At 33.8% G+C, this 25921-nt stretch overlaps 1 protein-coding gene across 2 annotated transcripts in view; it reads left to right on the forward strand.

The window, feature by feature from the left end:
- The window catches only part of LOC145255696 (short transient receptor potential channel 7-like), a 267600-nt gene that overhangs the window by 108624 nt on the left and 133055 nt on the right, over positions 1-25921 (forward strand). For both annotated transcript variants that reach the window (XM_080114270.1, XM_080114271.1), the window contains exon 2: positions 15275-15752. In XM_080114270.1, the coding sequence (XP_079970396.1) occupies positions 15345-15752 (408 nt within the window). In that variant the 5' untranslated portion in view covers positions 15275-15344. The remainder of the gene's footprint in view (positions 1-15274; positions 15753-25921) is intronic.

Raw genomic sequence — 25921 nt, forward strand, 5'->3', positions numbered from 1 at the left:
ATTTAACCCCAAAGTGTAGCTTGTTATCGTTTCGACAGTCATGATGGAGTAGAACTCTTAACTAATTTTAAATTTGATTCTCGTGCTGACAATTGAACCGTCAACCTACAAAAAAACCATCACTTTGAAATAATTATTACTTAGTACTCATATTTGTTACGCAATGAATTGCAGATCTCTCTCTCTCTCTCTCTCTCTCTCTCTCTCTATATATATATATATATATATATATATATATATACACATATATATATACTTTTTGTTTATTTCTATAAACATTTTTATATCGTTACACAATCATGATAATGTTTCAGTCAATAGTTATGAATAACTAAAGATGAAAGCACTTTTTTTTTCTTTTTTTTTTATTACATTTTCACCCCAAACACGGCACATTGCCACTTTGGAGTAGGGGGCTACTATCAGGGACATAAGCTACTGGGGTACTAAGTAGGGAGTTGGGCAGCAAGATGTTAGTTCACGTTACACTTAAACTTCTGCATGTCAGTACATTTGCGGAATTCCAGTCTAGTGGTTCTGGGGAAGAAACTACTCGAGTAGAAAGCAAAATTCATATCTGTAATAAACGGAGCTCACAAAAGTACATTTTTAGATCACGTGGTATGATGATATTCATAAAATGTAGAAAAAGGAAAAGAAAAGAGAAAGGGAAGAAAAAGAGACGAAGAAAAGAAAAAGAAGAGAAAGAGCGTTTAATCTCACACTAGCACGCGTGGGGGTTGGGTTGTAATGTTTTTCTTCTTCTGTGTTCAAGCGCGGACATGACATATAGAAAAGCCCGTCATCTCACCAGTTTAAGGTGCAGAATTCGGCGGATACATGTCTGGTTTATTCATCACTTCATTGACTGTCACCAAGGCAGTTAGTTGTCTGATAAGCGAAATTTCACCTATCTTAGTAGCGCCGACAGCTTGAAGCAGTTGCTATTCTGGCCGCACTGATGAGCTTTGATACATGGAAACAGTGCTCCTGTTGATGACTATATATGGAAAGTTTATGAATAACAGAGATTTTTCATTAACAAAATAATAAACATATGACTGCCTACTAAATTATCCGATTGTATAGAGATAAATAAAGTTTACCTTTCCCCTTGCCCCATATCAATTGAGTTGACCGCGTTGGGGAGAATATATACAGAGAGAGATTGGGAGGGAGATAAAGAGAGAGAGAGGGGGGAATACAAACTGGTGTAGATGTTGTTGACATTGTAAAATGTATGAAAATAAACAGAGAGTAAAAGTGGGAATCGTTGCGACGCCATATTTGAATGGTACATTAGCTTTCGTTTAGCATGCGAATACTGTTAATGTGGAATATAGGAATAGTCAGAGCTCAGCTAATCAGAATGAGCGAAATTAGTCTGGGGAGACTTTATTATTGTTGAATTGGAAAAGAGAAAGATTAGTCTATGAGTTTATGATCCAGTCACAAAGGGTGTAAGTAAAATTTATGTAGAATGTGTATATTTTCTCTCGGTGTTGACTGGAGGCGGTAAGAGGACTTGATATTAAAAGGGAAAAATAGGAACTATCTCCTCTAAACATGGTTGCGATTGTGATGATGTTGCTCCTAGGATGAAAGTTAGACATTAACCCACAGAGGAAGTAGTCCCGATTTTTTCTTCCTATCACTAAAGTCCTACCAACGCCATCAGTAAACACCGCAGATTGCTATACACAGGGTACGGGTACTGTTGTTTCACCCTCCGTAACTGGTTCATAAACTCATAGCAAAGCCGTTATATTCCCGTCCACCGATTCGAAAAATAATAAATTCTCCCTACAATCCTTCCGCTAATCTCTCTCTCTCTCTCTCTCTCTCTCTCTCTCTCTCTCTCTCTCTCTCTCTCTCTCTCAAGATAAAAAAATTGAAACGGAACGAAAATCAAATTTCCGATCCATTTTTGAATAAATAATACTATAATAATTTCTGGTTTAATAAACAATATTAATTATTAAGGAAAATTTGACTTTCATGACACTTCAGTTTATCTTTCGTCGATGAATGAAAAAAAATGTTTTACAGTGTTAATAATAACAATTGACCGGCTTCCTAAATTGAACAAGACATTTTATCGTAAAATACAAAAAAAATCTTGACATTCCCGTGCTACTTGAACATAAACATATTTTTTTATGATTAAAAATAATAATAATATTTTATGAATTAAATAAAATATATAAACACTTCCGGTAGCAAATTACGTCAATCCGTACTGCAAATTATTTTTCAAAAACAGCACAGTATGCCGCAGATAACTTAAAAAATATATATAGATATAAAATAAAACACTTAATCATTCTACATCTTCATTTTTTTTTAAATATAAAACGTATTATTTGTATTGTTCAATGTTTTATATTTTAAATTATACAATAAAAACTTAAAATTATTAAATAAAATGCATTATTATTATTTTATTTGTTAAACAATGCGGTTAATCTATATACCGGTGTTGATCCAACGTGTCCCCCCCCCTTTTTTGGATTACAGGATTGTACAACTATACGGCAAATCTGCCTAAACAAAAAACATAACATTTATACATCACGGATAAAATACTTTTTCAACAATAAACAGAACTTTATCTATACTTGTTTTATTTTATCATCATTTATTGGGAGTTTTCATTTTTTTCGCGGGGGGGGGGCACGCTTACATCGGGCAACGCCAGTTAGCGGTTACGGCTAGTTATATATATATATATATGTATATATATATGTGTGTGTGTGTGTGTGTGTGTGTGTGTGTGTGTGTGTGTGTGTGTGTGTGTGTGTGTGTGTGTCGTATATGTTATATAGATCCGAGGTAAAAAAAAAAAACATAATATATTCATTTTCAAACATTTCGAGATTTTAACATAAACAGCAGTTTCGTGTGCGATCGTTTCCCAAACGATATGGATTTTTATTTATATCAAATCTTTTCATCAGCACAAGATACAGACACCATTTTCGAAGTTAATACGTGGCATCAAGACTAGAGTATACTTTACATTTAGTTATACATCCATTTTAGAGGTCGGGAGAGTGGGATATGATAATTACAATCAGCTTCAAATAGTATACATATACATAAAATGATACAATAGCGGAATAAAGACTGTCTTAAGTATAAGGAGTGAAAAAATATGCTGATACTCCCGTCGATTTCGACGTATGAGATCCACCACAACAATTAAGTTGGTCGGAAATCCACACAGATTATTTGTTTATGGTGATGGGGGTTTTGTGCAGAACTAACCACAATTTTGGCGCAGCTGCTAATCTCAGTCGGTGCAATTGCTGCCACGAGACAGAGAGACAGAGCAGACAGTAGACCTCAAGTTTTATATCACAGTTTTCCCTCTCCTAGATGCATGTCTTAACGAAAACTGAGACTGCATCTCTTCCAGTGAATTAAACGTGTCCTCAAGATATCAACCTGAAAATTTCTACGTCCCGGCGCGATATATAGAGCGCCTAACATTCCCAAATGGTCACCCATGTAGTACTGGCTAGGTTCATAGTTGCTTAATTTCGGTGATCTGACAAGAAACGGTATTTTAACGTGATTATGCCGCGTTTGAAAACATATACAATAAAAAATTACAATCATATACAAAAATATGAGAATTTATAGTGAAAAAAAACGTTAAATTCACTGTTAATTAAATTAGATAGATATTTTTCATTATATTGAAACATCTCTCTCTCTCTCTCTCTCTATATATATATATATATATATATATATATATATATATATATATATATATATATATATATAAAGGCAAAAGTAGCGCGCGCGTTTTTGTATGTTCAAGAAAGGCTTCTCGATAGGGTTACTATTTTTTAGAACTTTTTATATACTCCCTAGATCATACTATATACGATTTGCGAACGAACGTCGTCTCTACTTTTTTTTTTTTTGATCGGCTTTTATAAAATTCCCTCTTCTGTCGTTTCGCGTGTTTGTTGATTCTTTTTCGTATAAAAACGAAACTAATCGGAGCGACGTATGGCGCCTGGCTTTCCTGCCAGGAACGTCTTGAAAGCAATTGGCTTTGATTAATGGGTGGCAAACCCTTCGTATGAAACAATTGCTATTCATTTGAGAGTTCCCCCTTTTTCGGAGGAGCTTGGTTTCCCCAACATCGTGGGGAAACTGTGGAAAGCCGAACTGGCCTTCAGCCAACGATCATTTCTGCGCCTGCGTCAACTCATTTCTGCAGGGCAAATTTTTAATCGTTAAATTTGAACGCTTTTAACTTCCTCTCGCTTCGTAGCATAAGTGGTAAGATCTTAGATTATCTTTCACTTTCTTTTTCGCCTTCACGCCACGGGTTCGAGCCTGCTTGCCTACTAACACTTTCTTTGTCAAAACACCAGGGCAACGCCGGGCACCCCCGCTAGTATCTAAATAAATATTGAAAATTTGAAAAAAAAAAAAAGATGATATAATTTGCAGTTTAATAATTACACAAAGTAAGAGTAATTTATATCTCATGATAGCTATTATCCCGTGAATAATCGGATCTTGGTAATGCAAAAACAAAACAAAAAAAGCCGGTTCTACTAAATAGGTGCGACCAAAATTATTCCCGATCATTGTACGACTGACTGCTTCTGCTGTTTGTCATAGAGAAAGGAGGTGTAAAATTTCTTGAATCAGCAGCAGTTTAATCGGGCAATTTAGTCGTGCCAGATTTTGATCATACATAAATGGGTGTACTAAAATTGTACGACTAATTATGCACGATTATTTGCTGTTTCTCTATTACAGCAGCTTTTACTCAGACCAGCACAAAATCTCGTAAAGATCTGGTGTATCATTGTTGTATTATGTTGTAATATTAAAATAAGCAATAAATTGAATTTACTCATAGATTCCAATCAAGATTATTTTTGGCAAATATATTTTTAAATTTGTAGCAGCCGACACTCGCTACAATCAGGCAGGAGGTACTTCTCACAACTCGAGATTTGAAATCCATTTTCTCCCTGGCTTGTCCAATCACAAGCCAGCTCTCTATCACGTGACCGAGTACATAAAAAGCGAAATCTGAAACCCTCTTCCTCTTTCTCGTTGCTCTGCCAAGCAGCACACATCGCCGTGGGGTTTCGGCCCCAGCCGAGCGTGAGTACTACAAACTAACAATGGCTCTCTTCTAACTACCATTTATTTCCATGTACGGTACCTAAACGAACATCCTTTGTCATGCTAAAGAACTTACACCGACACACACGCACACCTACTTTTTCTTACCACGAGGCACTAACCCTTTGCCCTCTCCCTACTATCGGACGCACGCTCCTACACACATAAACACACTGAAGTCTTTGTCCTTTCTTTTTCTTTTAACCGGCTTCCTTCGTACCGACGGCTACTAGCTATAAACACGTGTAAACGGAACTGAACTAATCTCTCCTTCAACCAGCCGGCATAATATATTAATTCGATCTTCACACAAGAACACTTTAACCTACTAACCCGTTTCTCTCTTGTACACACTCTTCTACTAAACGCCACTAACGAAGATAACAAATAAGGTTTGTTTATTAATATAGAATGAAACTCCATTTGTTTGTCCCTTATTCTATATAGATTCATATAAAAAAGTATTTACAACAAATATTTTTTTCTTAATATTTTTTTTTCCAATTTTGTGTGCCACTTTTTTCCGTTTATTTTTCGTTAAAAATCTTTGTAAAAAAACACAAGTTTATTTTTTTAGATTAGTAGTGCTATTGGTTTTACTAATTGTGCACTAATTGTGCACGACTAAAAATTAAACACGATTAAATACATCTAATTAAAGCCTGGAACAATTATTTTTCACATTGTATTGGAAAAAAGTAATTGCCTCAGTCTAAAGGGTTTACTTAGTCAAAGCAACTTCGTTAGGAATGATTGACTCAGTTCGTCAACGCAAAAAAAAGATCTTGTATTATTAAAAATAAACAATAAAATGAATTTACTCAAGTCTCGGTCGAGTTTTTTTTTTCTTCTATTTTTGCAAATATCTTTTTAGCTCCATACCTAAAGGTGTTTGCAAAAAAAAACCCATTTAGTCTAATAAAAAAAAATGATAAAAAAATAATAAAAATGAATTTTTTCTGGTTTTATTACACTTTCAGCCTTAGGGTCTTATAATGTGTTTTATATAAAAATAAATAGTTTTTATACATTTTCGTTTGTCAAATAATTTACGCTGCTAAACTACACATTTGCCGCTTATTTAAATAACATTTTTTGCGCTGCCTGACTAAGTAGATCGCTCATGTAAGAGGGAATATTTAATAACAATTGGGAGATTTTTTTAGTAAATATCTTTTTAGTTATGGACTAAAAAAGATATTTGCCAAAAATAACTTCTCGAAGAGTAAGTTCGTTTTATTGCTTTACGATATTTTACGCTAATAAGCGGCAAATGTGTAGTTTAGCAGCGTAAATTATTTGACAAACGAAAATGTATAAAAACTATTTATTTTCATATAAAACACATTATAAGACCCTAAGGCTGAAAGTGTAATAAAACCAGAAAAAATTCATTTTTATTATTTTTTCATCATTTTTTTTTATTAGACTAAATGGTTTATTTATTTTTTTTTTTTTTGCATGTGTGTGGTTAAAAAGTACAGATGACATGTCTGCATATTTATTTATTTATTTTTTCCTTTCGAGTTGCCTGATTAGTGTTCAGATTTCAGGCTAGAACTGCTCGATGAACTTGCCTACTGTTGACTTTTTTTTTTTTTATAGTAATGCTTTTAATTTCTCTAAGCTGAGGACAGGATCAGGATTTTTTTTTTAAATGCTGGGCTATTGCTCCAGTGTCAGATAGGTACGCGGTGAAACATCAACCTACGTATTGATTGTTTTTTTTTCTTTTTCATTGTCTCATTTTCGAAAAAATTCTCGTATTCAATACAACCGTATTTGCTATGAACATAACAAACTAAAACTACAGATATTAGAAGCCTACACATAAAAAACTAAAAAAGCCATGTAGAATAAGGGACAGCGCAATGATGTTTCATTCTATATTAATAAACAACTTTAGCTGTCAAGTTCGTTAGTAAAGTGTACAAGCGTAGAGACGGTTTAGTATGTTGAAGTGTTCTTGCGTGAAGATAGAATTAATATCATGCCGGCTGGTTGAAGAAGAGAATAGTTCAGTCCACACGTTTTTATAGTTAGCAGTCGCCGGGGCAAAACAAACCTATTAAAAGAGAAAGAAAGGGCAAAGTCTTCAGTGTGTTGACGTGTTGTTGTGCGTGAGTGTGAGTTGTATGTTCTTTAGCATGACAAAGCTATCTCGTTGTACTTACGTTCAACCTGGGGCACAAGCCCCAGGCCAATGTCCGCTGCCCGGCAGGGTAAGGGTCAAAAACGGTTAATGGTTTCTGATTTCGCCTTTATATACTCTGTCACGTGATAGAGAGCTGGCTTGTGAATGGACAAGCCAGGGAGAAAATGGATTTCAAATTTCAAGTCGAGAGAAGTAGCTCCTGCTTCTGATGCAGCTGGTGTCGGCTGCTACAGTCATCTTTTCTATAAAAAAAGCAAATGCCTGTTTACAGGAACAGGTAAAACTTTAAAAATACATAACAATCACCCACAATTTATTATTAATCAGCGTAATTCCGGAAGTATATCTAAAATCTATATAAAAAAAGGTTGTATGTCTGTCGATGTCTATATTTTCAAAATTTCCAAAACTAAAAGTTGCAGAGCGGCGCCCTTGACAACCCTTCCTTTTCATAACCTATATATATATATATATATATATATATATATATATATATATATATATATATATATATATATACTAGCAAAAGTACCCGTCGTTGACTGGGTTCAAAAACAGTCTACAGAAAATGAACTCTGATTTATGAAAGTATGATAGGTTATGAAAAGGAAGGGTTGTAAAGAGATAGCTTCGAATTTGGGGGTACCAAAGCAAAATATGATGAAAGTAAAAATAAAATAGATAAACCCCATAATTTATTATACCATATCTGTTCACACTGAAACACTTATCACAATATTCTGTGGATCTCTATCAAAAAACCTTGTTAAACTTTGTGACATATTTCCATTCTATGGAGGTCAGGTGCGAACGAACACCCCATAATTTTATTATACCATATTTCTTCAAACTGAAACATAATTATCAAAGTATACTTACGCAGATAGATATGAAAAGTCTTCATTAAAGTTTGTGCCTATTTCCATTCTATGGAGGCCAGGCGCGGACTCAGACCCCCACAATTTTATTATACCATCCCCATTTAAGTTAAAACATACTTATCAAAGTATTTTTATGTACATCTATATCAAAAATACTTGTAAACGTTTGTTTTTTTTTAATTTTTAATTTTTTTATTTTCATACTTTGTGGACCAGGCGCGAACGCAGACCCCACAATTTTAATGAATCATCATTATACCAGATCAAACATACCCATTCCTGTGTCTCGATACATCTTCTATCATTATATGTGATCAGTTTTCTATAATAGTCAACCATGTAGGAGCCTATTCGTGACCGGACACACACACACACACACACACACACACACACACACACACACACACACACACAGACGTTCAGCTTTATATTATAGATAATTATAAAACTCAAATGACATTGTAACAGGTGTTGTGACCCCACGTCCGGTTTACGACTTCCGATTGCAAATGCGTACATAAACATAAACCCATAACAGCGTAAACAAATCAACACAAATCGCTACTTTTGCAGAATTTGATCCGCGCACTGAAATATTAACGTTATTATTAAAAATTATTTCTTAACAGGGGAAGGGTGGGGATGTTTTGCAACTATTCTATATAAAAACTATACTGTCGCCATTTTCTTACAAATAAATCAACTTTGACCCGTTGACAACCATAAGGACAATTTACATCGGCGATTTTTCCACCGCCTTCCTTTTTAAAAAAAATTATTCTCCATTTTTTAATACACCTTTCTTATATACATTCATACATTTTCTTCTACACTATCAACATAAATAAATAACCCCGAAAATATGTTTTTTAAAATTGCGTTACAAATAAATAATCAACGCAACAATAAGACTATTGTTTTACTGTGTACGTTTTCGGCGTCCCAATTGTTTTTGTTTTTTTCGCGTTTAAATTATCCAGATAAACAATTGTTGATACTTTCTGCATTTTTTTTACATCGTTCATTTCCGTATTACGTTTAAGTTATTTTAACGCAATTTTCTTACAAATAAATCTACTTTAACCCGCTGACAGCCATAAAAGCATTTTACAACGGCGATTTACACACCGCCTTTTTTTAATTTATTCTCCATTTTAATGCACCTTTCTTAAAAAATATTCATACATTTTCTTCTACACAACCAACATAAATAAATAACCTCGAAAATATGTTTTTTTTATTTGCGTTACAAATAAATAATCAATGCGACAATAAAACTTATTGTTTTACTGTGCACGTTTTCAGCGTCCTAATTGTTTTTTTTTTCGCGTTTAAATTATCCAAATAAATAATTGTTAAACTTTCTGCTTTATTTTTCATCATTCATTTCCACATTGTCTTAATTAGTTTTATTTACCTTATTATTACCATATAAATTAAATATTTGACCCAATGGGTCATGAATGTTTGTTTAAAATAAATGAAAAAAAATACATGTTATTTTCTTTTTTATTTGAAAAGTCATTCTTAACATGGAGAGAGTGTTTGTAACTATTCTGTACTTTCAACTAACAAAAAAGGATATATCAAAATTTGAATTTAACTTTAAGTATTATGTTATCTGTTCAGTGCACATTTACCTATAAATATGGAAAAACACTTATAATTCAATGGCTGTATTTTTTTTTCAAAATTAAACAATTATAAACAGAACGACTCATAGAAATCTACCTATATTCTTTTTTCATATATTTCTTAGTGCTCCTATTTATTTGTCTGTCTATGAGGGAATAATGGATCGGTTTTTAATGTGGAGAAAATCGATCTCCCAAAAGGGGCACTGTGGATAGACACAAAAATAAAAAAAATTCTCAGTTATAAACGATTTCTCCCCCACTGATGGAAAACAAAAAAGGTAGCATCAAAACATATATATATATATATATATATATATATATATATATATATATATATAAGAGCAAATAGTTAATAAAACATGTTAAAAAACACATGTGTGTGTGTGTGTGTGTGTGTGTGTGTGTGTGTGTGTGTGTGTGTGTGTGTGTGTGTGTGTGTGTGTGTGTGTGGCATCTTTTCTTCAAGACATATTTGGTTAAACAGTGTAGACGACACATGCCTGTTTAACCAAATATGTCTTGAAGAAAAGATGCCACACACACACACACACACACACACACACACACACACACACACACACACACACACACACATGTGCTTTTTTCTTGCTCACTGGTGTGAGTATAAGCGAGATTAAATGTTAGTATAATTTAAAATATTTGTAATTTCTTTTTAATTGTGTCTAAATCTTTTACTAATTTAAATTACTCACAATAGAAACCAAAAACATACGCTTATGGGAAGTGAGAAAATGAGGCTTTGTGTGTGTCTGACAAGTATATCAGTGTGAGAATGAGAGTGACCTGTCTAGACAATAAATGGTAGGTAATTTAATGGCTGATTCGATAGAGGGCATGGTTTTGAATGCCGGCTAATCATAATTTTTTTAAATTTTCGATTACGTTTTTTATTGTGCTTGAAAGATTATAGCTTAAAGTTAATTTCTCCATGAAAAAAAAGTGTGTGAAATAAAAATTGCTGGAATAATTTTATCTCAAATCTGAGAAACCCTACATTTCACGTAAAAACCCATTATGACAAAGATCGTGTTTACATTTATCTGGCAAGGAAAATATAAGTTTTCTGGAATTATTTCCAAGTAAATTTAAGTTAAGTCAAAGTCTTAAGATAATGAATTAATACAATAAATGTACTTTTGCTAAAAAAAGTAATAATTATTCAAAAATGTGACAGTTTTAGGAACGAGACTTGTTTATCGTGTCAAAAAACTATGGCGGCAAAATTCAAATATGTATGGAAGGACAAATTAGACATAATTTATATCTTTATTTAACATTATTCTGGCATACTGAGCGACTTCTGTTTTTTTTGGGGGTCGCAGACTGTTCGAACATGTTTTTCCTCACATATACACACCCACATGTACACACGCACATACGCACACACACGCACGCATATACACATCCTCATACATACACTCACATTCACGTGCACACACACACACACACAGACCTCCACACACACACACGCTAACGTACACACATGTACGCACACATGGGAAACGTCACTTCCCCTGAAAGGAATTCCAGGCATGCACAGTCAGAACACTCACACCATTCGTTTCATTATTTTCTTTTGTAGCGAGTTAGGATATTTATATCCTGTTCCGCAACAAGACCCCCCTCCCTTCAATTAAAAATACATAAACGTTAATTAAATTCATTAATTAAACTATTGACAATTTATTCATGGGAAAAAATAGTTAGCACCATTATTTATTAATATTAATATAGAATTACAATTGGATAAGGAACAATTTATCATTATTGAAAAAAATTACACATCAAAAAATACAAACTTACGTTAAAATTTATCAGAATGTCTACGTGAAATTTAAAGTTGACAAAAACAAACAGGCGGGTAGTTGAAGAGAGGCGGAGGGTGAGCAAAACAGACTGATTTTCTTTTCAGGTCTGTGCATCCGTACTTACCGACATGGAACGTTCGTATAATTTTTAACATTTTTTTAATTAAATTATTTTTTTATGTTCCTGTTTTTCAATTTATTTTTTTTACTTTATTTTCCAAGATTATAAGAACATTATCTTACGTTGATAATTATACGTTCATGCGTGCAATGGAAATATTAGAATCTTACATGTAAAGATTATGTTAAAAATGTAATTGTAAAAAAAAAAAGAAGAAATAATTTTTTTTTACATAGGTATCACCACTTATCAAGGTCAAGAGTCCACTCGAGGATAAGGGTTAAAAAGTGTACAGTAGAAATTGGACAATATACGAGTAGTAATTGTTAATAATGGAAATTCGGTAAATTTGTAAACTTATATGGAACGGCACATCAAGAACTTATTTACGTTAGACTTGAAGACAACCATATTGTAGTCAGCTGGAAAGCAGGAAAACGGAAGATAATTCCACAGGCGTGCAGTTCTAAGAAAGAAGCTTTGTTCATGGAATCTACGTTTAAGTTTAGGCACAGATAAAGAGTAGGGTAATTATTGATAGTGTTTCCTGCTAGACGGGTGTTTCTTGTGAAAGTTTGGCGAGGGGAGCCATAGATTGGAGCTCAGTCGAACACTTTCCATGAAAATAATGATAAAGCAGCTACCCCTTTCCCCATTGTACCACTTGCTCAAGATCAGAGGGGAGAGGATTGGAGAGAAGTTGGTCGTTTACGGTCTTAGATGTGCTACTATAGATGGTAGTGTTATCAACATAAATGTCTACGAATGATGTAAGGATGTGGTTTGGAAGATCATTAATGTAGATCAGGAAGAGAGTTGAGCCCAGGATGAACCCTTGAGCGACTCCAGCATTAAATACCGTGAGCTTCTGATTCCTGCCCATCAACCAACACACTTATGAACATATCAGAGAAAGTTATAATTTCTTTATGTGAAAATATTAAATAAACAATGTTTAATTCAATGATAATATTAGTAGTTCGAGAAATTATTTTTCTTCGAGTTATATCGATTTCGTTAATACGAACTATAGAGGCTTTTTTGCAATATTCCTCTAAAAATTATTTTTTATCGTTACAAATTACGGTGCTTTATTTACATAAAAAAATAAAAATAATAAAATAATTCATGCGATTTTTTAATTACTGCTTTAGTAAAGGTATGTTTTTGTTTAAACAAAATAATAGATTTCCACTAAGATTTAAATAAAAATAATTCATTCATTATATTCCGTGATCATTATTTGATTAATGCTGAAAATTTCATTAAAATTGGTTAATTTCCTGATTTTTCGTGAATTTTTAAGTAATGGAAGGGGTAAAAATATTTATCCATTTTGAACATCGGTATCCAATTTTGCACCTACCTAATAAATGGCATGTTTTAATTGGTATCAGATTGCCCAATGTCAGCTGTACTAACACCTCTATTTTAAACAACTCTATTAGATAAGCTTTAGGTAAGCGGAATTTTCGACCCCCATAACAAATAATAACAGTAAAAACTTGATTTAAAAATAAAATTTCAATAAAATTGATTCATCGTAATTTTTGTTTAATTTCCAAGAAGAAATATTATTAAAAAAAAAAGTCTCATATCTATTTTACTCTCCAAAAAGCTAAAAACTGGAAAAATGAAACTCAATGTTATTCTACGTATTTTGACGCAAATAATGTAAACGCTGCGATTTTTTAAAATTCTCTCAAAAATCAAATAATTAATCAATTTTTTTACAGACTTATTTAAAAAAAACGATTAACTATATATAAACTGAAAAAAATATACAAAAAATTCTCATATTAATACGAGTTTATTAGAAGGTTTTTGTTTGGGGAGGAGATTGACATTATTTTTTGTTTACATATTAAAATATACTGAAATGACGAAATAAAATATATTTAATTCTGGGTCGCAATCGTTGCTGATTTAGATTTTTCTCAGTTTTTCAAAAAAATAATGAAGTTGGAGAATATGAGAAAATTATTTAAGTTTTACAAAAATATTTTAATCATATATGAACATTTTAAAATTTTTAATTATATATGAACATTTTAAAATTATATATGGACATTTTAAAATTATATATGATCATTTTAGAATTATATATGAATATTTAAAAAAATTTTTAATTATATATGAACATTTTAAAATTATATATGATCATTTTAGAATTATATATGAATATTTTAAATTTTTTTAATTATATGAACATTTTAAAATTATATATGGACATTTTAAAATTATATACGAACATTTTAAAATTATATATGAACATTTTAAAATTATATATGGACATTTTAAAAGTATATATGATCATTTTAAAATGATATATGAACATTTAAAAAAAATTTAATTATATATGGACATTTTAAAATATTTTAATTATATATGAACATTTAAATTTTTTTTAATCATATATGAACATTTAAAAATGTTTTAATCATATATGAACATTTAAATTTTTTTAAATTATATATGAACATTTAAAAAATTTTTAATTATATATGAACATTTAAAAATTTTTTAATCATATATGAACATTTAAATTTTTTTAAATTATATATGAACATTTAAAAATTTTTAATTATATATGAACATTTCAATATTTTTTAATTATATATGAACATTTTAAACTTTTTTAATCATATATGACCATTTAAAAATTTTTTTTAATCATATATGAACATAAAAAATTTTTTTAATCATATATGAACATTAAAAATTTTTTTAATCATATATGAACATTAAAAATTGTTTAATTATATATGAACATTTTTAAAAAATTTAATTATATATGAACATTTTAAAATATTTTAATCATATATGAACATTAAAAATATTTTAATTATATATGAACACTTTAAAATTTTCGCCTGTGAAATTTCAAAAGATTTTCGGAATAATTTCTAATTTTAATGATTGAATTTTTCAGACTCCGCGAAAAAAAAAGACTTTTAGTAAATATAGATTTTTCTCTTTTCATTTTTCTGTTACTCTCTCTCTCTTTCTCTTTCTCTCTCTCTCTCTCTCTCTCTCTCTCTCTTCATCTGTATTTCTCCTCCTACTGGCACTATACAACCATCTCATTATATAGCATGTTTTAAAAATAAAAAAAAAATCTTTAAATCTCAAAAAATCTTTTAACTGATTTTCTCCAAATACAAAATGTTTAAATTCTCTTAAAAAAGAAAGTGTTTACAATGAAATAAGGAACAGATTTTACATAGGTTTTATTAACAAATATTCAGTACATGACGAAAAAAGTCGAAATAAAAATTAAAAACATCTAAAAAACAAAAGAAATTTAAGAGACGGTAAATTATGCGCCCGTAAAGCAAAAGCACCTATTAGATTAGATAGGCAGAAATAGCCGAAAACATTCCGTGTTCTGGCGCGAGGACAATATTCTAGCTGTGTTTTAAATTGTTTTGACAAGTTTTATATACATCAGATGAACAAATAATTAATACTCTTTTGTCTGTCTTCCACAGGTCTCTGTCGAATTGCAAATTAGGAAATCAATAAAGTAAACAGATCAAAAAGAAAACTACGAACACAAAAATGACGAAGCACACGTGCAAAAGGCCACTGAATTCGGCCGCCAGGATGCAGTTAATGGAAGAACGATTACAGGCCGGCCTCACCGACGAAGAGCACGAGTTTCATGCGGCCGCCGAAATCGGCGACTTGGAAACTATAAAGAAGCTCGTGGCCAGCGGCAAGGTGTCCATCACATGCATGGATTTGATGGGTCGGACGTCGTTGGAGCTGGCCACAGCAGCCAATGATACTGACATGGTGCGCTACTTCATCAACAGCTATCCAGAACACCTGATCCATAGCGGATTCTTGTGCGCTGTCGAAAACGACCGAGACAAGCTGTGCGAAATCTACTTGGCCCTTGACCTGTACACCTTGCCACCCGGAGAGGAAGGATCGTGGAGAAAAAACGGAAATGACGAAAAAAAGGTAGGCATTTTCAGAAATCTTCTGATTTATAATTATATAAAGTTAGGTATGAATATATGTTAATATATTCTCTTATGCAGTATTCACTGTAAAACTAATTAACCGGTCATTATAAATTTTTGAATACGTAGACTACATGTAAAACTAGTAATATTTAAATTTAGATGCAGCTTATGAAAAAGAGGCAAAGAAGAGAGTGAATCTCTTCATGAATGTTCTGATACTTCCGATTTTTTGTGAAATTTTAACAATAGTTATAATATATTATAATAATAGCTATAATATATTATAATAATAGTTATAATATATTATAATATAATATAACAATATTCCATAATTTTTAACAAAATTTTAAAGGATTGTTGATGCATACTATTGGCAGTACCTCGCATTTTAAAATACAATAATTTAGAATTTGGACTGAATTTGATCTATACTGATTAGTAGGGCTATAACAAGGGAATAATATTCTTTTCATTATTTTGACTCTCGAGTATATATCAGTTAATATCTCATATGTTTTTATATAGAGAGATGTTGTTCTCGATTGATTAACTGTGTCGGATATAAACTCGAGAGTCCAAACAATGAGAAGAATATTCTATTGTCATAGCCCTACTGATTAGAGACTAAAGTGGATTCCTTGAATTTCAATTTCTTATTAAGACCCTTTAAACTCCTGATTCTAACAGATTAGATTGTCTGAAGACACCAGCTCCTTGCACCAAACGTTTATGTCATTGTTTTTTTTTTTTTTTTTTTTTTTTTTTTTTTTTGCCTTTCCCTTTGCAAAATTGAGTCATGGTTCTCAAAGTCAAAAACCAAAACAACAATTTCCCTCTACAAAACAACCTAACCAAACACCATGGAATAAATATTTGAAGATATAACGAATTTGAAGCTGAAACATTTTTTTTGGGGGGGGGGGTCATTCTTTTTGCGAACTGTTATTCTCATCTGCACAGCTGTTGCTGTTTCACCACGTTTCGGCCAACTCATCCTCTGGCCCTCTTTAGTTGGTTAACCGCGACGGGATAGAAATGCTGAGTTTTGTAACTATGTCCCTAGTAATTATTGCCTTCCATAGTTGTTGTCTCACCACGCTTTTGGGTCAACTAATCCCCTGGCCTTCTTTGGGTAGGATTGAAACGGCCATCTTCAGACAATACTCACCTGGAACCATAAAAACTCAACGCCTCTATACACTGCACCACGGAAGAAGAAGGTCAGAGGATGAGTTGGCTGAATCATGGTGAAACAGCTATGAAAATGAGGATAACAGTCCGCAAAAGGAATGAATACACAAATTATGAAGCTCCATCTAAAAAGTTCCAAAACATAAATATAAAATAATATATAAAGACTTTTTTTCAAAATTACTTGATTCGGCATTGAATAGCCCGAAAGGGGTTGATATACTGTAAAACAAAACAATCAAACCAAACACCATGAATAAATTAGTAATTGTCTGTATTTTTTAGATGAGGTGTTTTCATTGAGATTGTCGGACTGACTTCCTCACCTTGGTTGTTATAGTCACAACGTTTCGGCCGTTTTGCCCTCCGGCCTTCATCAGGTGTTTTGTATCGAACTGGGGAACCGTTTGTTAGGAGTCTCGAACCCAACCCTTTATTATTATTACGTGGGTACCGTGTTCGGACTCCAGCTAGGCTCTGGGACATAGTTTGTTGATTCTCTGTTTTGAAGGTTACTTTTCACTGCCTTCGTTCAGGATTGAACTCAGCACCTTTGGGTAATTGTAAACTTTGATACAACGTCTAGGACCACTCGGCCATATGTCACTAGGACAAGCATAGAGCTGAATGCAATTTGGACACCTCTGACAGAGAGAGAAAACCTTGAATAACAACATAGGTTTAACATTAACAAAAACCAACTAAGAATTGTCCCCCGTAATAATAATAATAAAGGGTTGGGTTCGAGACTCCTAACAAACGGTTCCCCAGTTCGATACAAAACACCTGATGACTATAACAACCAAGATGAGGAAGTCAGTCCGACAATCCCAACCATGAATAAATATTTGAAGATACGAAAACCTTTAAAACATTGAATTCGGCATTAAATAATCCGAAAAAGGGTCGATATGCTAACAAAACAACCAAACTAGGCCTCAAGTCTAAGGCATCTTATAAAATCCAAGTCAGGATTTTATCAAAATAAGGATTATAGATATAAAGTTTAGTAGCATTTTGTGTTTCTTTTAATCTTTGCAAAAGACCATAAAAGGCATGTAATAATCATTTTGATCTAGAAATGAGCCTCTCTTTAATGGAAATTAGTCTTGCTTGGAACCCATGTTTCCTCCAAGAGACCTACTCTGGCCTAGAAACTAGTTTTTTTTTTCTCCGAGGGAGGTAACTCCGGTTCTGCCAAATATCCAGATATAATATTTTGTTTGCAGAAAATTTCCTCTAAACCTAAATACCCTAGGTTTTCAACAAGAGATGCCACATACAAATTCATTACATCTACCCTGATAGCCACTATCTTATGTAGCTCACGGCCACCATTTATGCAATATTCACTCGTGATAATAAAATGCTATATTACATCTGATGAGCAACACCATCACAATCGCCACATCTACTGAGGAAGGAGTTCCTATTTTTCTCTCTCGCTATTCAATGCTCTCACTGCTACCAGTTGACACCGGGACAAATTATATATTCCTACCATATTGTGCTTGTACCACCATTAACTCGTTTTTACATACATACACATAACATACTCTTCCCAGTTTTCGATTCATAAATAATAAAATCTCTCTAGCCTTATTCCGGCCATTGTGATGTGCTAAGCTTTGACCATTCGGGGTTAACGGTATCCTCATCACAAACGAACGCTAATCTACCATTCAAATATGGCGTCACAATGATACCTATTTTCCCAATGTGTACATTGCTGAGTTTCTTTTTCTTAGATTATGCCGACAAAACACACCTGATCTTTAATACACGAAATAAAATACATTGGTTCTTTTCGTTTTTACGTAATTTTACGTTTTTTTGTAATCAGCGTACTCAGAAAACTAATAAAAGTCGTCAATTTAAAGAAAATTGAGGAAGTTGACTTAATGTAGTAAAATACCTTAAAAAACAGCAGAAAAAGAAAAGTAAATAATAAAACATAGTACAACTTATGAATTTATTAGGGTAGGTAGTTTTCTTAGTCGTTTTTGTAATGACGTCCGTTCGTTCAGTATAGGCCAACGGTTTTCGTTGAACAAAAAAAAAAGTAAAAGTTATGAATCGATTAGAGTAGGTTGTTTTGCTTAATGAATTCCATATCATATCTACATTTGAGGATAAACTTAAAAACGGTTTTCACTAAAAATGTCTCCGTAAAATCGGCTCTTCTAACAAATCTCCCTCCTAAATTAGAATCCCTAAAAAAGGAAACCCCAAAAGCTCACTCAAGAAAAGGAATGTTTGTTTACCTTCTCGAGGGAAGTTAGACACAAGGTCAGGTATAATTTTGAAAAGCTAGTGCACCAGGAGAAACGTACTCTGATATTCACCGATAGATGATTAACAATAAACTAGCGCATTCTCAAAGAGAAGGTAAAATATAGGAAAATAGAGCCCATAGGACTTAACAAAATCATACCTCAGTCTGACAACAACAAAGCAACTCTCGGACTGATTTTCAAGGATATATCCTAAGAGTAGAATCAGATGGATTCAAGTAAATTCATCTTGTTTTTTGCTTCTTCTTCTTCTTCTTCTTCTTCTTCTTCTTCTTATTATTATTATTATTATTATTATTGTTATTATTATTATTATTATTATTATTATGATGATGATGATGATTATGATGATGATGATGATGATGATGATGATGATGATGATGATGATGTTCACAGAACACATGACTGCATTGTCGTCGAACACAATTGACGGTTTGATCAAAAGAAAAAAAAGCGAATCCACGTGTCATTTGGTGAAAACGACATCGCCACTTCCATCTGTGGCAGCCGTTAATCTAGTAACTTGATCGAAATTGATTTTACATTTATGTTGACAGACATGGGAATTTGAATATAATATCAATATTAGAAAATATATAAAGGCTGATAGCGAATTCTCTGAATCATACAATATACTCATCAGCTTTGCTCATAGTTCGCTACTGAAACTCGAATGATCTGTTATATCTATAAATGAATTACATAATAGCGACATTATTTTCTCATGCTGTTAACTAATCCGCTGGTACTTATAAAGTTGAAAAGACAATTTAAAAAAGAAACAATGTACAAAAATCTAATCAAGCAAAAGTAATTATTGGTCCCCGGACAAAAGGAGGGCGAACCTGTAAATTCACCCTTGTCCATTCGTCTGTTTGTCCGTTCGTCCGTTCGTACTTTTCTCAACAACCACGCCTTGGAATTTTAAACAATTTTGCATAAACATTAAACATGATATAAGTAAAAAAGTAATCGAACGGATTTTCCGGGAAAACTCCGGTTGCCCCCTTAGGGGTGCCTTTCGGGTTAAAATGGTTAAAATTGACACTTTTTTGCTTATTAAAAAAAAATTGATGCCTTGGATTTTTATAAAACTTTCTGAAAAGTTGTAACTGACTGATTTCTATATAATTTTGTTTGTCCATACTTCGTGATAACTCTTGGGTGTGCCCCCAGGGGCTCTTTTAGGGTTAATCAAAACACTCCATTTTTGGGACTATTTTACCATATTTGTCCAAAATTTTCAGTGTGTCTATTTAGAAGTTTTGCATGATGCTGAACTCAAATTGAAATATGTTAAGATCTTGGGGACTTTAGGGGCTAAATTTGGGGAGGGGGCAATGATGGACTTAGTCATTTCTTTTTCTGCATAGTGCAGAGCTCAAATTTACATTTATTAAGGTCTAAAACTGCACCGTTCGTTCATTTTCACCAGGATTTTACGTCCCCTGAGGACTTTTGGGGCTAAATGAGGGGGGGGGCAAGTGCTGAACTTATGACTCATTCACTGTGAACTCACGAGGGGCCATGTATGCTCCACTTGTTTTTTATTAACTTCTGCCTTTACTAATCAAGGTGTCACTTATCTGAAGTGGTATATCAGTAACTCGGTCTGGTAGGGTTAATAGACCTATCGTTATTTATACTCCCTAGGAGTTCTCAAACGATCTATCATCAGAGATTATTCACTGACCAATGGCGTTCCTTTGAGTCTGAGTAACGATAAGTCTTTTCAGATTTCCAGTACTCTCCACCTCTTTCAATAATCTTTCCCAATAAATATGCATTATCACAACAGCCGCTTTCCATTGACTTCTCACTGGCAGCAACACTGGAATTTAGATGGTAACAAGCCTCTCCAAGATTCCCAGTCCTCTTTGCACTTATCCAATTGAGGTCTGGTTAGTGCTTTCTGTCCTCGGTGTTTCCATCTACCCTAATCCTTCACAACTATATGGTGTGCCGCCAGTTGGTGCTGACTTCATTTTTTTTGGGGGGGGGGCATAGTTAATTTAAAATTTTGCAGTTTCAGTTTTCTTGGTTCCGTGTGGTGTTCCTCTATCTTTTTGTTTTACTTCTAATATAATTTCCATATAACTAGTTCATGCTTGTAGCTCATGTGGGTTAGTTTCTGCATTCAAGGGTTTTCCTTCAAATTGCTGCTGTTTTCAGCATTACTACCTTTTGTATAATCTTATTCTTCCTCTTAATTCCAATTTCTCCTAGTCTTTTCAGAGTTCTTTTCCAAGGTGCTCCTAAAATTATGGGTATTGTATTAATTTTCTTCATGTTTTATATTGCTCTCAGTTCTCTTGAATATTATTATTATCATTATTGTTATTATTGTTATTATTATTATTATTATTATTATTATTATTATTATTATTATTGTTGTTGTTGTTGTTGATGTTGTTGTTGTTGTTGTTCACTAGGAGTTTTCAAATAGGTCATCATCCAAAAATTCTTTTTGAGAACAACTTGTGGTGTTTCCTGAAGTCTGAGTGACAACATGTTTCCCCAGATTTGCAGATTTGCAGTGCTCACCACCTTTTTGATAACCTTTGCAAATTGGTTTGTGCTATCACAATAGCCGTTTACCATTGATTTCTCGTTGGTACGATGATTGGTCTTCACTTGAATTTGAGTGGCAATAAGCCTCTCCAAGGTCCCAGTCCTCTTTGCTTTCACTCCTCTGTCTTTCCATTCTTCTTGACCCTCCTCAACTAGTTGGTGTGGTGCGAGTTTATGGTGACACCACAATTTTTTTAGGGGGGATGGGGTGCGTAAAGGCTTTAACTCACAGTTATAGTTTCAGTTTTTATGATTCCATGCGGTATTTCTTTGTGTTTTACATCTGTAGCAGTTTCTATATATCTGGCCTGTGCTCATCTCCGCATTCAAGGGTTGTCCTTAATATTTCAGCAGTTATCATTATTGTTTGTCTGTTATATCTTCTTGGCCATTCCTCTGATTCCAATCTCTCACATTCTTTTTTCAAAGTTTTCCGGTATTGTTCCTAGTGCTCCTACTATTAGTGATGTGATCTTAACTTTCTTCATCTTCCTTTTTGCTCTCTGGCCAGTTCTGTGTATTTGCCTTGCTTGTCAGTTTCCTTAATATTCACCCTGTGAGCTGCTGGAACGGTGAAATCTACAATTTGACGGGACTTTTTTTTCTTGTTAATTATTATGATATCTAGTCTTCTTGCTCGGATGGATCTATCTGTTCATATATCCATGTCCCATATGATTTATCATTATTATTATTATTATTATTATTGGCTCACATGGAGCTTTCACACAAGTCAACAAACGATCTGATTGGAGACCTGTGGTGTTCTCTGGAAGCTGAGTGACAACAAGTCTCCCCAGACATCCAGCTCTCTCCTTCGATAGCATTTTCAAATAAATTTGCATCATCGCAACAGTCTCTTACAATTGATTTCTTGCTGGCAGTGGCCATTGGTTTATACTGGAATTTGAGTGGCACTAAGCCTTCCGAAGATCCCAGTTCTCTTCACACTTGTCTTGCAGAGGTCTGGCCAGTGCTCCCTCCTCGGTCTCTCCATCCTCCTTGACCCTTCTCGGCTCTTTGGTATCACTTTTCTATTGGAGGGAACGGTGGTGAAACAATGGAGGGGATGCATGATGGGGTGTTCTGCAGCTTCGGTGTTCTTCATTCCCTGTAGCATTTCTTCGTTGTATTGTCTTATGTTATTCTCCGCATTCAAGGGTTTTCCTTAATATTTCAGCCGTTTTCATTATCGTTAGGCGTTGTATTTTTGCAGCTATTCCTCTGATTCCAATTTCTGCCATTCTTTTTTCCAGGTTTTTTGGAATTTTTCCTAGTGCTCCTACTATTATTGGTACTATTTTGATTTTCTTCATCGTCTAAATCCCTTTTAACTCTCTGGCTAGCTCTGTGTATTTGCTTCGATTCTCCTTTTCTTTCATACTCACCCTGTGTTCAGCTGGGACAGCAAATCTACGATTTGACAGGATTTCTCTTTTTTGTTAATTATTACGACATCTGGTCTTCTTGCATACGCCTCGATGGCCATCTCCATTTTTAACTCTCCTTCCAATTTAACCCTTAAAAATAAAATAAAATACTCTTGCATAGATATTTAAAATTTTTAAATTTTGTAATGCAGCATCAATATTTGGAGCACAGGGCAGAGCAAGTGCTAGTGTTATGCAAGAATTAGAAGTTGATGGAGTAAATTCAAGGAAATTTTGCATTACTCATTAGCAGAGCATTACTACCGTCAACCAGGAAATAGTCTGCCTACTGAATGTAATAATTTATGGAAATGAAACCTGGCTAGTGAAAGTTGAGGACATGTGTTGCATGGAGAGAAATGATAAAGGAATGATGGGTATGCAATGTGTGTCTTAAAGACCAGCTTAGTTTTGATGATATATACAGGGTGTCTCAAAAAAATGTACCCACACTTCGAATGACGAGAAATCCTTTATTTATGAACATACAGTGATATGAATTGCTTCGAATACAGAAGATAAGTGTGATTAAAGAATCATGTTCGAAATTTGTGGACCAACAAACTCCTGAAGCAAGTTAAGGTATCTGTCACCAGTGACAGTTCCGTTAATAAAAAATGGCCCTATGATGTCCAATGCGGATATCCCACGCCACACTGTTACTCCTGGCAAGTTTACATGGTGTTCAAGTGTTACTTGAGGATTTATAGGACCCCAGTACGTGCAATTATGGCGATTAATAGTGCCATTCAATTTAAAGGTTGCCTCACCGCTCCACACAATGTTTGGGGGGACCCCTGCATCTTCTGCACATTTTGCCAGGTACCATTCACAGAATTCGACTCTTCGGTCAGGATTGTCTTCGTTGAGAGCATGAATTAGTGTTGGAATGTAGCATTTCCAGTGCAGACGCTTTATAATGCGATGGACGCTATCTTTTGAGATGTAGGTTTCCCGAGCAGTTTGTCGAAGTGATTTCTGTGGTGATCAAAAGAGTGTTTCTTGCACCTGCTCTTCTTTTCCAGGGCTCGTGGATGTCCGAGGTCGTCCAGAACGTTTCTTATTGTCATTCTGGATTGTTCCATCTGCTTCAAATTTCTCTTTGATGCGAGCAATGGTCCGGCGCATTGGTGGTGGTCTTGCGAATTCCCTTCTGAATCGTCTTTGCACTTCAATGGCGTTTTCTGTCTTCCAATAACATTTCAGGACAAACTTCCTCTCTTCCTAGCTAAGTTGATTTCCTGCCATGCTGTGGTTCACACCTCACACCTGCAACACAAAAAAGATGTTAGCAACGGTTAAAGTGTGAGTACATTTTTTTGAGACACCATGTAGTATAGTATAGGAAGATGTGTGCAGAAGAGTAGACTTTGATGGTATGGTCACATTGAAAAAATTAATGTGAGTTCTCAGGTTAGTAGATGTAGATAAAATGGACAAAGTGATAAAAATGGAACTTAGGGAATGAGAGATAAATAAAGACCTGGAGAAAGATAGGTTTGCTTCAGTGTTAATTTCTTTATGCCGTTAAACGGATGCCAGCATGTAAGACGGACGTTAAGTTGATGGAGGAGGAGGAGGAGGAGGAGAAGGAAGAGGAGGAGGAGGAGGAGGAGGAGGAGGAGGAGGAGGAGGAGGAGGAGGATGAGTTTCAAAAATCTTTTTAGGTGAAGAGAAGTTGCTTATCGTGTAAGAAACTAAGTAGCCATTTTTTGTTTATTTTTTTTTGTCACCCGAAACAAGGAACAGTGCCACTTGTACGTAAGGTGTTACTATTTAGGAGACTATGTAGGGATTTTAGCAACAAGATGTCTATTCACATTACATTTAAGTTTCTGCATGTCAATACAGTCAGGGAAGCAGGAGACTGGGAGAAAATTACAAAGTGTGAGGAAAGAAACTATTAAAGTAAAATGCTTTCCGACATCTAGGGACCTTAACAGTGAAGGGATGGGATTTTGCTGTTTGTAGAGATAGTCAGGAGTAGTTACGTTGAGAAGGCACAAATGCTACGAGTTCATCATAGCACATTCTGTTAAAATACTTGTAAAACATACACAGAGATGCAACAAACATTGTGGTGATGGAACAGAAGTTGGAGCTTGGTTGATAGTGTGGGACCTATTAGATTAGTGACACTTTTTTGGACCCTGCGTAAAAGACACTAGTGGTAGATGCACTATCGTAGATGTGGCAGCAATACTCCATGCATGGGTGAATGGTAGCTTTGTGCGATGGTTTGTCACTATGTTTGTTTGTTTGGTCAATCTATCGGTAATGGTCTAGAAGAGATTTAAGTTTGCAATATTTATGCCAGAAGTTAAGATCAAGATCAAATAAAAGGTGAAAGTGACACTTTTAGCGATAATTTCGGTTCTGTGCATTGTAGAGACTCGCTACGAAGCCCATATAGTAGTAAATGATGTTCCCATATCTAATATCATCTTAGCCTTTAAATATGTCCTTGAAAAGTTTGTTTGTGGTCGAATTTATATTCGATTTTTTCAAATTCGATGTATTAACATACTCTTTGAAAAAAGTGTCTGCTCTGATTCTACACAGTCTATTCTGTCTTGGGGCAGTGAAGAAATCCTACTAGACTAAGGTAATTTTGATTTTTGTTTCAAGCCAGAAGGGCTCTTTTTAGGGAGCTGGATTTTCCGCACATCAAAAACCGA

This window comes from Euprymna scolopes, chromosome 31, assembly GCF_053919585.1.
Source record: "Euprymna scolopes isolate OS-2025 chromosome 31, ASM5391958v1, whole genome shotgun sequence".
NCBI lineage: Eukaryota > Metazoa > Mollusca > Cephalopoda > Sepiida > Sepiolidae > Euprymna > Euprymna scolopes.